Genomic DNA, 14,738 nt, shown 5'->3' on the forward strand with positions numbered 1-14,738 from the left:
ACACACACACACAAACATTTGAAGAAAGACATCAACATGTAACAAATATGTTTAATTTATTTCTGGTTGTTTTTCTGTTTTATTTTCGTTTTGAGTATCAATTACTTTATGTTTTAGATGTTCGGGCTCTGTTTTCTTTTCAATTGACATATTTTGTTACTGTTTAATTCAAAATGTTTAGCATGAAAAATGATTTCTGGTGTTTGTTTTTATCTGTTTATGAATAAACACGAATGAAAATAACGAACTACTTCCTTGTTGTTACGCATCACTGTCATTTGAGGGCGCTGTGGTTACTACAGGTCTCGGAGCCGCATTTAAATGAGAAGCGAACAAGAAAGTTGTTTATAGAAACACAAACATTGATTTAAGTTGAATACAATGTTTTTTAACATGAACATTTTTGTTCCCTTTAAATCCTTAAAAGTGTTTCAATATATTATTTAAAAGATCAATTAAACGTTGAAGTTTCACAATGAAGGTGCGCATGTGTGAGAATCAGCAAGAAAGTGACAAACATGGGAGAACATCAGTCTCGTCCTCGTTTTAGTTTAAGTTTTTCTAAATCATAGACTCCAGCCAAGTGTGTTGGGGTGGGAATGTGTCCAAGAGGTCAACAGGTTGGACAGACTGATCAGAAAGGCTAGTTCTGTGGTTGATGCTGGACTCACTGGTGACAGTTGCTGAGAGATCACTGGACAAACTACTGTCCATCATAGATGATGACAGTCATCCTCTGAACACTTTCATCAGTGAGCAGAGAAGCAGATGCAGCACGAATGCTCCTTCCTAGATGCAACACTAATAGACTCAAGGACTCATTCATGCCTCGGGCTATTAAATTGTACAATTCTGAGTTCGGGGCAGGAGTGGAGTGAAAGTATCTGGATGTTTGTATTTATATTTAGACTTAGATTGTATCATCTTGTTCTTTCTCTTTGTTTCTCTTTGTTTTTATTTTGATTTATTTTTATGAAAAATTACTGTATTTGCTGTGGCTATTGGAAAAAAATCAATTTCCTGAGGGATCAATAAAGTTCTACCTAACCTAAACCAACCCTGTGAGAGGTTGCAAGTTCAACTCCCATCTTTGACTTTATTATTTGAAAGATTAAACGTTGAAGTTTCAGCGGATTCTCAATGGACGAGTTATGTTTTCTTAGATCCACCAGAGGGCGCTCTAAGAAGAAGAAATCACACCCGGATGTCCACCTGCGCCGTCACAGTCACGTGACCAAACTAGCTGACGCTCCAGCTTGAACAACATTGAAGATGAAAACTTCCAACATGCTCATGACCCTGGCTTACTGGGACATCTGCGGGTGAGAACGTTGACTTTCTACACAACTACAGCAGCTGAGAACCATGTTGTGACTTAAACTCATATTAATGACGAAACTAGCGTTTATTAAAAGTTGTTGAACTTTTATATTCATTAACTTTTGTCCTGAAGTTTGTTTGCAAATAAAACAATAGAACTGAGTCTTTCTCGTTCATGCATGTGTTGAATTAAAGTCACTTTCAGTAAAACTCTACTTGTTGTTGAAGCTAAAGCTAATGCTAAGAAGAACACCTGACACTGATGAGGTCAAAGGTCAGAACGTAAAATATTGTGAGAAGGCTTTCAAGGGAAAGTTTCTAACTTATCTATTTAATGTTTAAATTTTCCTTTTGTTTACAGTTTTTACATTTTTTTAAATCCACCCTTAAATCTGTCAAACAGTGTTTATTTAAACTAAATATTTAATTTGAACACTTGGAACATAAATGTATTTACTTTCCTTTATTAAAGATTAAAACAACATATTCATTCAATAGTTATACAGAATGAGACGTTTATTTATAACTTATTAAACAAAGACCCACATGAACAAAAAAGATAATATAGGAATAAAATAAATGGATTTATCTAAATTTGCTCCTAAAAATAACAAATCATGTTTTTTATGTTTTATTATTGTATTACAAAACTATTTTATTGTTAAAGAATAGTTTCTGATGTTTATCTCAGCATTCATTTTTATTAATGAATGTACACGAATGAACATATTAAAATGCACTATTTGCTTTTTGTTACGTGTCAATGCCGCTTGAGGGCGCTGTTGTTACTTAAGGTCTCGGAGCTGCATTTAAACGAGAAGCGAACAACAAAGTCAATCGTTTAAAGAAACGCAGACATTGATTTAAATTGAATACAAGATGTTTTATTACTTAATCCCTGCAGAAAAGATACATTTTTGTTCCCTTTAAATCCCGAAAGTGTTGATTTAAGTCTATAATTCCAGCTCAGATCTATTCATAAATACAAAGTATTCCAGAAAAATCTAAGTTTATTTTATATAGGTTTTAAGATTATAATATTGATGATTTAAATCAGTCAAACAAGTGAAGTAATTGTATAACTTTTTTTTACTTTTATTTGTATGTACATGTTTGTATTAATTGTTAATTTGTTTGAACAAAACTGTGATAAATAATATGATAAAAGGTTTGGTAACAAAGCTCTTAAAGTTGTGTTCACGGTGTCTTAGAAACATCTACACATGAAAGTTCATGACATGTTTAATCGTTCAAGTGATGATGAAAATAAATTATTTGAATCATGAACTCCGGAGGAAAATGACAAACACTGAATATTTTTCCTCCATCATTCTGAACCTTTAATGTATTTCAACTCTTCACAGTAGAATCTGTTGTTGTGTAGTTTCATTGATTGTTCTTCTCTTTAGTCTCCAGCTGGCTCAGCTCGTCCGCCCCCTGCTGGAGTTCACTGGTACTGGGTACGAAGAGAAGAAGTCCAACTGTGGAGAAGATTGTTGAACATATGTGACGAAGATTGAACCTTCAAGGTCATCATGAGATCCATCCCTTGCTAACACCACCTGTGAGTGTCTTCAGTCGATCCATGAACTCTGGTTTGGTCCTAATGTCTCTTTTCTGAACAGGTGGTGAGACTGAAGAGAAGGTGTGCGAGGACATGATGGAGAAGCAGGTGATGGACTTCAGGAACATCTAGGTGAGGATGAGCTCCTGTGACTGTTGTATTTTTGTGACATCCTATGTTCTCCACCCAGGACCTGCTGCATGGAGAACCTGAGGAGTCTTCATGCTTTTCTTCAACTTCCTGGGTGACAGGAAGTGGTTGGATGAAGAGCAAGTGAGGAACACTTGCTCTTCATCCAACCACTTCCTGTTGGGGAGGAGGGGGCCATAGAGGGGTCCGCAGAGGGGGGAGGAGAGACCAATTTTTGATGCCATAGTTTTAGAGATTTTCCATATGCAAAATAAAAGTATAACCCCCTGCTTTTGCTCTCTTGATGTTTCGGGGGAGGACACGGCCCTACTACCCCGGATTCGCGCCCGGTCTGGTTTGCTCCAGCTCCCTGAGTGAAGGGTGGGATTTGAACCCTGAGCTTGTGAGGCTCAGAGAACCGCCAGTCGGTTGATCTCACCACTACACTAGATCACCTTCACAGCTAATATTTTGGTTTTGTTCCATTTGACCTTCACTCTCGGTCAAAATCTCAAAACTAAGGTAGCAGCTGGGGCTTGAACCCATGACCTCTGGTTGTTCGCGCAGACAGTCTGACCACTAGACTAGATCACCTTCACAGCAAATGTTTTGGTTTTGTTTTATTTGACCTTCACTCTCAGTCAAAAATCTGAAGACTAAAAATACAACCAGGCCTTGAACCCAATACCTTTGGTTGTCTATGCAGGGAGTCTGACCACTACACTAGATCACCTTCACAGCAAATTTTTTGGTTTTGTTTTATTTAACCTTCACTCTTAGTCAAGATCTCAATAATAGAATTACAGGTAGGCCTTGAACCTAAGACCTTTGGTTGTCTATGCAGAGAGCCTGACCACTACACTAGATCACCAGTCGTAAAAAAGAGATCTATATAGTACCATTTATTTATTTATTTTTTACATTTTGGCCTCATGATTTTTTTCTATGAAAAAGTGTACCTTGTCTTGAAAAAGGTTGAAAAACACTGCACTAGATCACCTTCACACTGATTTATTTTTCGTTTTGTTTAATTTGACCTTTACTCTAAGCCAAAATCTCAAGACTAAATACAGAGTTGGGTATTGAACACAAGACCTCTGGATGTCAATGCATAGAGTCTGACCACTACACTAGATTACATTCACACTGATTAATTTTTCGTTTCGTTTTATTTGACCTTCACTCTCAGTCAAAATCTCAAGACTAAAACAACAATCAGGCCTTGAACTCAATACCTTTGGTTGTCTATCTAGAGAGTGCTACAACTACACTAGATCACCTTCAAAGCAGTTATTTTGGTTTTGTTCTATTTGACCTTCACTTTCAGCCAAAATCTCAAGACTTAAGACATAGTTGGGTATTGAACCCAAGACCTCTGGATGTCAATGCATAGAGTCTGACCACTACACTAGATCACCTTGACACAGTTTTTTTTTGTTTTGTTTTATTTGACCTTCACTCAAGGCCAAAATCTCGACTAAAACATAGTTGGCATAGAACCCAAGACCTCTGGATGTGAATGCAGAGAGTCTCACAACTACACTAGATCACAATGATTTGTTTTCGTTTTGTTTTATTTGACCTTCACTCTCAGTCAAAATCTCAAGACAGGCCTTGAACCCAAGACCTCTGAATGTTGATAGAGAAAGTTTGACTGCTGTACTAGATCACCTTCAAAATAAATTTTTATTATTTTTTTTTTTATTTGACCTTCATTCTAAGTGAAAATCTCAAGAAATAGTTGAGCATTGAACCCAAGACCTCTGGATGTCAATAGATTAGATAGAGTATATAAGTTAAAGATAAAAGTGGGTGGGAAGATAAAGATCCAGTAAAGGTGGTAAAATAGTTTTCCTCAGATCTCTCTTGAAAGTATGCAATTGTTAAATAGATGTAGACAATTATATTATTCAGAGATAAAAGGTCACGACCCCTCGGTCAGTGACCAGGTTAACCTTTTGTTAAATTCTTTTTTATTAGCACAAGCTAAAGTTAACAACACTGGCAAGAGTTATAAGTTATAAAAGTGTCTTAAATGTCTGACTTACATGAAGTTGACCTACTTAAGTATCCTTAAGTTTTATGAAATGGTTTAAAAAAAAGTTAATTTTTATAAAGGTAACATGTTTAAAAACATCTTGAACAAGGATTATACTTTTATTTTGCAGCTGAACAAGTGTCTTAAAAATGTCTCTACGACCCACAGGAAGTGGTTCAAGTGAGATCAAGTGAAGAAGTGAAAGAAAAACGTGAAGAATCCTCAGATGCTCCTGTGGTGGAGAACAGAGGATGTCACAAGTCTACAGGTCAAGTCCATGACCTGCTTCTCCATCATGTCCTTGCTCACCTTCTCCTGCTCAGGAAGGAGACATTAGGACCAAACCAGAGTTGATGGACTGAAGACACTCACACAGGTGGTGTTAGCGAGCCATGGATCTCATGACGACCTTGAACGTTCAATCTCTGTCACATATGTTCCACAATCTTCTCAAGAGCTGGACTTCTGCTCTTCGTACCCAGTACCAGTGAACTCCAGCAGGGGGCGGACGAGCTGAGCCAGCAGGAGACTATAGAGAAGAAATCAGTGAAACTACACGTTTACACGACAACAGAATATCAAGTGAAGTTTCTAAGACACAACTTTAAGATGTTTGTTACAAAATCTTTGATCATGTTATCCTAGTTTTGTCCTCGAAAAACAAGATATTTATTTAAACGAGGGAAACAAAAAAACATGGACCAAAAACATCTTGTATTCAACTTAAATGTGTTTCTAGAGTTTGTTGTTCACTTTTCATTTAAATGCTGCTCCGAGGCCTTTAGTAACAACAGCGCCCTCAAACGGCATTGACACGTAACAACAAGGAAGTATTTCAATAGTTTCAACATCTTTTCTTTCATTTAAAAAAATATTTTTATAAAAAAACAGGGAAGATTTAGACGACGCCTGTCATCACTAGAATCTGCTTTAATTCACTAAACAGTGAGTTTAATACAAGTTAAATAAAGGTTAAATAAATAAAAATGATTACATACATACATACATACATACATACAGCTGCTACCTTAGTTTTGAGATTTTGACTGAGAGTGAAGGTCAAATAGAACAAAACCAAAAAACAAAGCATGAAGGTGATCTAGTCTGGTGGGTGGACTCTCTCCATGAACAACCAGAGGTCATGGGTTCAAGCCCCAGCTGCTACCTTAGCTTTGAGATTTTGACTGCGAGTGAAGGTCAAATAGAACAAAACCAAAATAATAGCTGTGAAGGTGATCTAGTGTAGTTGTAGCACTCTCCGCATAGACAACCAAAGGTCTTGGGTTCAAGGCCTGGCTGTATTTTTAGCCTTGACATTTTGACTGAGAGTGAAGGTCAAATAAAACAAAACGAAAATATTAGCTGTGAAGGTGATCTAGTGTAGTGGTGAGATCAACCGACTGGCGGTTCTCTGTTTTGATCAGTAAACAAAAAATAAAAGTTGAAAATGTATATATTTGTTCTATCTTATTTTAGAACGGTGCAGCATTTGAATCTTCATGTAGGTTCTCAATCTTATTTGAGGACATGAGCATAATAATTCTTACTGAGCTCATTACCTCCTGTGGTCTGATGGTGTAATCTCTGCTCAATGCTCGTGGGTCGTGAGTTCAAGTCTCTGTCTGGTACATTTTAACAATCGGATTTGTTCATGTTAGTTGAACAAATATTAGAATCGAAAATTCGCTTGTGTTGCTGAAAACCTCATTGTGATGAACATCTGCATCTCAGAGTGGAGGTGCAGGACAGCTACTGGTTCAAATCCTTCATTTCACTCAAATTTTCATCAACTATTGAATTGTTGGGAGTGAAAAGTTTGCAGAAAGACATCTATGTGGTGAATTAGGTCCTTACTTCTCTACCAACAGATTTACAAGAGTGAAGGTCAAAGGCGTCCAAACGGAACTAAGCAGAGTCTAGTTGATCCAGCGTAGTTGCTAAATTCTTGGCATGGGCAGCCAGAGGTCTTGGGTTCAAGACCCAGCTGCTACTTTAGTCTAGAGTTTTTGACCAAGAGAGAAGGTCAAATAGAACAAAACTGAAAATCTTAAGTTGGAAGGTGATCTAGTGAAGTGGTCAGACTCTCTTCATTGACATCCGTAGGTCTTGGTTTCAATGTCTCTCTTTAGTCTTATATTTTGACCGAGAGTGAAGGTCAAATAGAACAAAACCAAAATAATAGCTGTGAAGGTGATCTAGTCCAGTGGTCAGACTCTCTGCATGAACAACCAGAGGTCATGGGTTCAAGCCCCAGCTGCTACCTTAGTTTTGAGATTTTGACTGCGAGTGAAGGTCAAATAGAACAAAACCAAAATAATAGCTGTGAAGGTGATCTAGTCCAGTGGTCAGACTCTCTGCATGAACAACCAGAGGTCATGGGTTCAAGCCCCAGCTGCTACCTTAGTTTTGAGATTTTGACCGAGAGTGAAGGTCAAATAGAACAAAACCAAAATAATAGCTGTGAAGGTGATCTAGTGTAGTGGTTGGACTCTCTGTGCGAACAACCAGAGGTCATGGGTTCAAGCCCCAGCTGCTACCTCAGTTTTGAGATTTTGACCGAGAGTGAAGGTCAAATAGAACAAAACCAAAATATTAACTGTGAAGGTGATCTAGTGTAGTGGTGAGATCAACCGACTGGCGGTTCTCTGAGCCTCACAAGCTCAGGGTTCGAATCCCACCCTTCACTCAGGGAGCTGGAGCAAACCAGACCGGGCGCGAATCCGGGGTAGTAGGGCCGTGTCCTCCCCCGAAACATCAAGAGAGCAAAAGTTATACTTTTATTTTGCATATGGAAAATCTCTAAAACTATGGCATCAAAAATTGGTCTCTCCTCCCCCCTCTGCGGACCCCTCTATATCCCCTCCTCCCCAAACAGGAAGTGGTTCCATGAAGGTCAAGTGAGGTACACTTGATCTTCATGGAACCACTTCCTGTCACCCAGGAAGTTGACGAAAAGTGTGAAGACTCCTCAGGTTCTCCATGCAGCAGCTTCAGATGCTCCTTTGGTGGAGAACAGAGGACGTCACAACTCTGCAGGTCAAATAAAACAGTCACAGAAGCTCATCCTCACCCAGATGTTCCTGAAGTCCATCACCTGCTTCTCCATCATGTCCCCGCACACCTTCTCCTCTTCAGTCTCACCACCTGTTCAGGAAGGAGACATTAGGACCAAACCAGAGTTCATGGATCGACTGAAGACACTCACACAGGTGGTGTTAGCAAGCGAAGGATCTCATGACGACCTTGAAGGTTCAATCTCCGTCACATATGTTCGACAATCTTCTCAAGAGCTGGACTTCCTGTCTTCGTACCCAGTACCAGTGAACTCCAGCAGGGGGCGGACGAGCTCAGCCAGCTGGAGACTAAAGAGAAGAACAATCAGTGAAACTACAGTTTACACAACAACAACAACAACAGAATCTAATTAGTGAAGTCTCAATACATTCAGATGTTTCTAAGACACTAAACACAACTTTAAGATGTTTGTTACCAAACATCTGCCATTTTTTAAAAGGTCTGTGTCGGAGGAGACACTTGTGGACTTGTTCTCTTCTTCTGGTCCTGACGTCAGGGAGACACCGAGGGCTGAGGTTGAGGTCAACAAAATCACTGACTAGAGGCGAGAACATCTGATCCACTCAGGCTGGAGGTAGTTACAGATGATGTGTGAAGTAACAGAAGAAACAACAAGGACACAGACCTCAAATCTTCTTCCCAGCTGGACTGCATGTCCTCTTATCAGTACCAGTGAACTCCTGCAGGGGGCGGACGAGCTGAGCCAGCTGGAGACTAAAGAGAAGAACAATCAGTGAAACTACACGTTTACACGACAACATCCTCACTTTTTTAAAGAGTTGTTTTTATAAAACTTATGTCACGTTAAACAATGAAAGAACGTTCTGTTATTTGAAAGAAACACATGTACGTTTATAATACTTTACATTATGTTAATGTGAAGATACTTTTATGTAACTTTATATGAAATTAAACTTCATTTCCCCTTTTTTTTCTGCTCATCAACACTGTTATCATTGTGCAAATAACTTAAGATGATCAACAACTATTATTGATTCTAACGGTGATGATCAACAGCATTTGTCTTATAAACATGTAAATAAATCTACAAATATTATACTTGAAGCTCAACACTTTCTGAATGTATCATAGTTGTTGATGTACTTGTTTATTTACACGTTTGTAACACAAATGTTTTGGTTTGTTATTAAACTTAAAGTTTGAATGTACAATAGTTGTTGGTTTACTATGAGGAAAAATGTTTCCACTCTTTGTAAAATGATCGATTGATGGTATTGGAAAGTATCAAAGTATCAAAACATAACTTTTCTACCAACCCTTTGATCACATTGATCCCAGTTTTGTCTTAAAAATGGATTATTGATAAAGATATTTACTTAAACAAGTGAAAAAAGTGAGTTATTCATGTCATACGTGAGCTGTTTGACAGATTTAAGGCAGGATTTTTAACTTTCATTACATTTTCAAAGTGAACGAAAGTAAAAATAAACTTTATTTAAATAGACGAGTATGTATTCATAAGACCTTCCCTGATTTTCTGGGACTCCTGTGTTTGTCTTAGAAACATCTTTACAAATAACCTTTACTTTACTTCCTTACAGACTATTTCTTCTAAGCTTTAGCAATGACTACAGTTTTACTGAAAGTGACTTTAATTCAACACATGCATGAACGAGAAAGACTCAGTTCTATTGTTTTATTTACAATTTAAAGATGTTGATAAATATGATTTATGCCACAATAATCTTGACATTTCCATACCTTACATCATTTTCTTTAGTCTTTAACAGTGTTTGTTGTATTTAGTTCTGTTGGTTTTCACTGATGTCAACAGTTGTTTATGTTCATTTATGTTGTTTCTTCTTTTCAACAATAACTTTGTTAGTTACATGTTATTTAAAGAACTTTACTGTAATAATTATTTATAAATTACTACATTTTCTGTGGATTATTATCTTTCTAATCACCTGGTTCTTTGTTACAAAAAAACGTTTCATTGTGTATAAACGAATGTATTAATGTTATGTTTTAATCTTTAATAAAGGAAAATAAATAAAAGACAAAACGTTCAAATTAAATATTTAGTGTCTAAAATATTATTTTATTTCTCATCATTTTATACAATGTTTGACAGATTTAAGGCTGGATTAAAAATAAAAAACCGTCAACAAAGTGGACAAAAGTAAAACCTTTGAAATACACACGTTTTATAACTTTAAACCTTAAATAGACAAGTTTGCATGAATAAAAGTCTCACTCGATATTTTGTCTTAGCTTTAGCATTAGCTTAGCCTTAGCATTAGCTTCAACAACAACAGATTTCCTGAAAGTGACTTTAATTCAACACATGAACGAGAAAGACTCAGTTCTATTGTTTTATTTACAAACAAACTTCAGGACAAAAGTTAATGAATATAAAAGTTCAACAAAATAGAATCACGACTTTTAATAAACGCTAGTTTCGTCATTAATGAGTTTAAGTCACAACATGGTTCTCAGCTGCTGTAGTTGTGTAGAAAGTCAACGTTCTCACCCGCAGATGTCCCAGTAAGCCAGGGTCATGAGCATGTTGGAAGTTTTTATCTTCAATGTTGTTCAAGCTGGAGCATCAGCTCGTTTGGTCACGTGACTGGGACGGCGCAGGTGGACATCCGGGTGTGATTTCTTCTTAGAGCGCCCTCTGGTGGATCTACGACAATATTGCAAATCCACTGAAAAAGCGATAATAGATCTTTTGATTAAAATATGATCAGATGATTTGAAACTATTACTGAGCTAGAAGGTGGAAGTATCACGTTTTATATTCAGTGTTGAGGCATCATTTTTTTATTTGTCATATTACAACATATAAAACATTCATAATGTTGACATTAATATTCTTACATTACATCAAATCTGAATATTTAAACACATTAAAAACCATATGTTGAGAACATTTTTTGATCATTTTGGCGTGAAAAGCTTCAAATAAATGTATTATAAATTAACACAACTTTGTTCTCCAAACGACCACAGTCTGAATATTTATTCAAGTAAACTCAATACTATTTACAATACTTGTGACCTTTGTGTGACCCCATGACCTACCTTTGAAGGTCACTTTTTGACCATTTCTATGTTCTTCGTAGATATAACATGGAAATTACAATATGTTCTGTTATTGTTTAGACATTTGATTTATACTCGCTATCGTTTCAAGATTAATACAGTGATTAACTAAACAATAGTTAAATACAACATGGTTTGTATGTATTTTCAATGTTAAATGAGTAAAAACTTTGTGTCGTTTTTGTCGTGATGTTTGACACTATTGTATGGTATTATATTACAAACATGGAGTTAGATGTTTGACCTCAGTTGACCTTCAAACGACTTAATATTTAAGATGATGTCGCCCCCTGGTGGTTCACGATGCAGAACTTTGTTTGAACTCATGAGAAGCACAAATTAAAAGATACGCGACACAAGAACAAATACGAGCTTTTTTAAGAGTAGAATGAAATAAAAACATTTGTCGTTCCTGCAGGAGTTGATCGTCAACAGTCGTGTGTTGCCGTGGGTTACAATAATTCAATAAGAAATAATATTCATCGAAAACTGAGATATCAAAGTTTAATCACCGTCAACAAAAACCTGCTCAAAGAACCATGGATGCGAGTAAAAACTGGATCACTTCACCACGGGACACTGTTGGGGGCTCGGATGCTCTGACCCGTCTGGTCCCCCGGCTTGCTGGTCGCCCTGCAGACAAGATTGATTGATTGATTGATTGATTGATTGATTGATTGATTGATTGATGGCTCGCACAAGTACGACTCATCCGGTCACGACAGCGACGTCACCTGCTCAGGTGTTTAAAGTGTCAAAATAAGTCAATTTATTGAAGTCCAGAAGTACCATCTGGACCCATAAATAATTTGAAGAATTTCTCAATATGTGGATGGAGGGACTGCAGTTATTGAACTGTAGCGCCACCCGCTGTCCTATTTTGCTCATCGCTGACATTTAAATTTCCACTGTATCCTCTCGTCCTCAGTGACCCCCGGGATGTCATTGACGGATATTTCCTAACACACCTGAGGCACAAACTAAACACATTTCCTGTTTCAACAGGAAGTCGCTTCAGATAAAAATGTCCGCCGCGTCAACACCACAGACCGGGGGGGCCGGACTTACGTCAAGGTCGCGGACGACGACTTCCCCCAAATGAACGGCGCCGCAGCATCGTCGGCCTCTGAACACAAACACGCGTCACGGACCACCTGAGCCGTCACACACCTGCCGGCGTCTCACCTGCGTCCCAGTCCTCGCTCTGGTCCGGGTTGGTCCAGGTGCTGGGGGGCTTCTGCCACCTGCCGGACTCGTCTGGTGTGGAGAACGACAGGAACGTCAGCAAGCGTTACGACGAGTGCGAGGAGAACCGTACCCGTCACGGGAGGCTCCAGGTCGACCCGGTCCACGCAGGTGTCCACGTGCTGGGCCAGTTCTTGAGGCGGGACCAGGTGTCGGGCGTTGAAGGGACACGTCTTCAGCTCCTTGGCCAGCTTCGGGTGATTCTGTGACGACAGACATGGTGACGGATTGAAACCTCGCGGCGCTCGACGCTCCGGACGCACCTTCCTGCACTTGATCAGGTGGTACGGGAAGCGACACGCCCGGATGTGGTGGTTGGCGTCGTACGGACACTGAAGCAACCGCTCGGGGTCGATGTTGCCCACGTCGTCTGCAGGAGACACAAGGGTCACTGTGAGGCTTCAGGTCAAAGGTCAGAGTGTTCCAAGTCTTACCGAACTGTTCTGCGACTTGAGCTCTTTCCCCCGAAGAGTTGGAGCACGAGCTCAGACTGCTGCCGAAGGTGAAGGAGGCCATTTTCTACACAACACATGTTACACAATCAACACATGTTGACCCACAGAGTACTACCAGTATTGCGTTGACCCGCAGAGTACTACCACTATTGCGTTGACCCGCAGAGTACTACCACTATTGCATTGACCCGCAGAGTACTACCACTATTGCGTTGACCCGCAGAGTACTACCACTATTGCGTTGACCCGCAGAGTACTACCACTATTGCGTTGACCCGCAGAGTACTACCACTATTGCGTTGATTGCAGAGTACTACCACTACTGCGTTGACCCGCAGAGTACTACCAGTATTATGTTGACTCGCAGAGTACTACCACTACTGCGTTGACCCGCAGAGTACTACCACTACTGCGTTGACCCGCAGAGTACTACCACTACTGCGTTGACCCGCAGAGTACTACCACTACTGCGTTGACCCGCAGAGTACTACCACTACTGCGTTGACCCGCAGAGTACTACCACTACTGCGTTGACTCGCAGAGTACTACCAGTATTGCGTTGACTCGCAGAGTACTACCACTACTGCGTTGACCCGCAGAGTACTACCAGTATTGCGTTGACCCGCAGAGTACTACCACTACTGCGTTGACCCGCAGAGTACTACCAGTATTATGTCGACCCGCAGAGTACTACCACTACTGCGTTGACCCGCAGAGTACTACCACTACTGCGTTGACCCGCAGAGTACTACCAGTATTGCGTTGACCCGCAGAGTACTACCACTACTGCGTTGACCCGCAGAGTACTACCACTACTGCGTTGACCCGCAGAGTACTACCAGTATTATGTCGACTCGCAGAGTACTACCAGTATTATGTCGACCCGCAGAGTACTACCAGTATTGCGTTGACTCACAGAGTACTACCACTATTGCGTTGCTGCGCAGAGTACTACCACTACTACTAAAGATTATTGATAAAAGGCGATAATATGGTAAAGTGTTATGTTTATAATTTAACAGATTAAAGTGTTATTAAACAAGAAATACATGTTTTGTCTGAGTACTACTAAAGGATGTAAAACTTTGACACTCATGGTTCAAACTGGAAGTTCTTTGATAAAGTAACACTCAATTTCCAACATATTAATTTAAATAATTATACTTTTTTAAACGTTAAAACCTAAAGTGATCAACAGCTTGTTGACACGACGAACAACAAATCAAAGTTTTAATCCTAGTGATGCAGTTTTTTTAAGACAAACTTGTTTTTTCCTCTAAAACGGAGACACGTGACGGACGCATTTTAATGTCGACGCTGCAACGTTTACCGTCGAAGAAACACAAACATAACTCGGTGTAACATTAGTTTGAAGGAGGGAGAATAAATGTTAACTTTTAAACACTTTTAACAACTCATACTTACCGTAAAGGTTGGAGTAGATTGTCGAGAGTGAAGGAGCTAAAAATTAGCGCGAGCTCGGGGTTTATATAGTGGGCGGTCCTTCCTCTGAGGTGGGCGGGGCGTGGAAAACGCGAACAAACGGAAGCCTCGCTGGACAAACCAACAGCGAAGCCGCCTAACCCACTGAATAGAAAATAAACATTATGGTTATTTTTATTTTTATTTTTATTGACTGTTTGCGAAGTGTCGTCGGACTAGGAAGTGACCGGAAATAGCCAAACAACGATTCGTTTTATTTTTAAATAAATATATACATGGTTGATGTTTTATAGAAAGTGTGGGCAAATTGTTAATTTAAAGTTTGGTTGATTATTAATTTAAAGTTTCATTAACTCATAAAGAGGTTTTCGATAAGGCGATCGTAACGACACGCTGTGAC

At 39.1% G+C, this 14,738-nt stretch overlaps 1 protein-coding gene and 2 long non-coding RNA genes across 3 annotated transcripts; 1 reads left to right on the forward strand and 2 right to left on the reverse strand.

Moving 5' to 3' along the window:
- Positions 1–1,171: 1,171 nt before the first annotated feature.
- On the forward strand, positions 1,172–3,001 carry LOC148058992 (uncharacterized). The gene is made up of 3 exons (XR_015709404.1): positions 1,172–1,322; positions 2,730–2,884; positions 2,946–3,001. It is a non-coding gene; the product is annotated as an uncharacterized LOC148058992 (long non-coding RNA).
- A 4,984-nt stretch (positions 3,002–7,985) lies between these two features.
- On the reverse strand, positions 7,986–8,741 carry LOC148058993 (uncharacterized). Its single transcript, XR_015709406.1, has 3 exons — positions 8,257–8,741; positions 8,122–8,195; positions 7,986–8,051 (listed from the first exon to the last, which is right to left on the reverse strand). It is a non-coding gene; the product is annotated as an uncharacterized LOC148058993 (long non-coding RNA).
- Positions 8,742–11,556: 2,815 nt separating this feature from the next.
- gtsf1 (gametocyte specific factor 1) lies at positions 11,557–14,377 on the reverse strand. Its single transcript, XM_087781702.1, has 7 exons — positions 14,321–14,377; positions 12,875–12,959; positions 12,704–12,810; positions 12,514–12,643; positions 12,381–12,452; positions 12,264–12,321; positions 11,557–11,828 (listed from the first exon to the last, which is right to left on the reverse strand). Exons 2-7 carry the CDS (start codon positions 12,954–12,956, stop codon positions 11,762–11,764), a joined length of 516 nt encoding a protein of 171 aa, XP_087637828.1. The 5' UTR covers positions 12,957–12,959; positions 14,321–14,377; the 3' UTR covers positions 11,557–11,761.
- Positions 14,378–14,738: the final 361 nt, after the last annotated feature.

This window comes from Callionymus lyra, chromosome 19, assembly GCF_982586985.1.
Source record: "Callionymus lyra chromosome 19, fCalLyr1.hap1.1, whole genome shotgun sequence".
NCBI classification, from domain to species: Eukaryota; Metazoa; Chordata; class Actinopteri; order Syngnathiformes; family Callionymidae; genus Callionymus; species Callionymus lyra.

Bases quoted from the DNA above. Each gene is read 5' to 3' on its own strand.
- gtsf1 (XM_087781702.1), bottom strand. From the start codon at position 12,956: ATGGCCTCCTTCACCTTCGGCAGCAGTCTGAGCTCGTGCTCCAACTCT. The intron at 12,644-12,703 runs GTGCGTCCGGAG...CTGTCGTCACAG, and splicing joins ACCTGATCAAGTGCAGGAAG to AATCACCCGAAGCTGGCCAA. The intron at 12,453-12,513 runs GTACGGTTCTCC...TCTCCACACCAG, and splicing joins CCTGGAGCCTCCCGTGACGG to ACGAGTCCGGCAGGTGGCAG.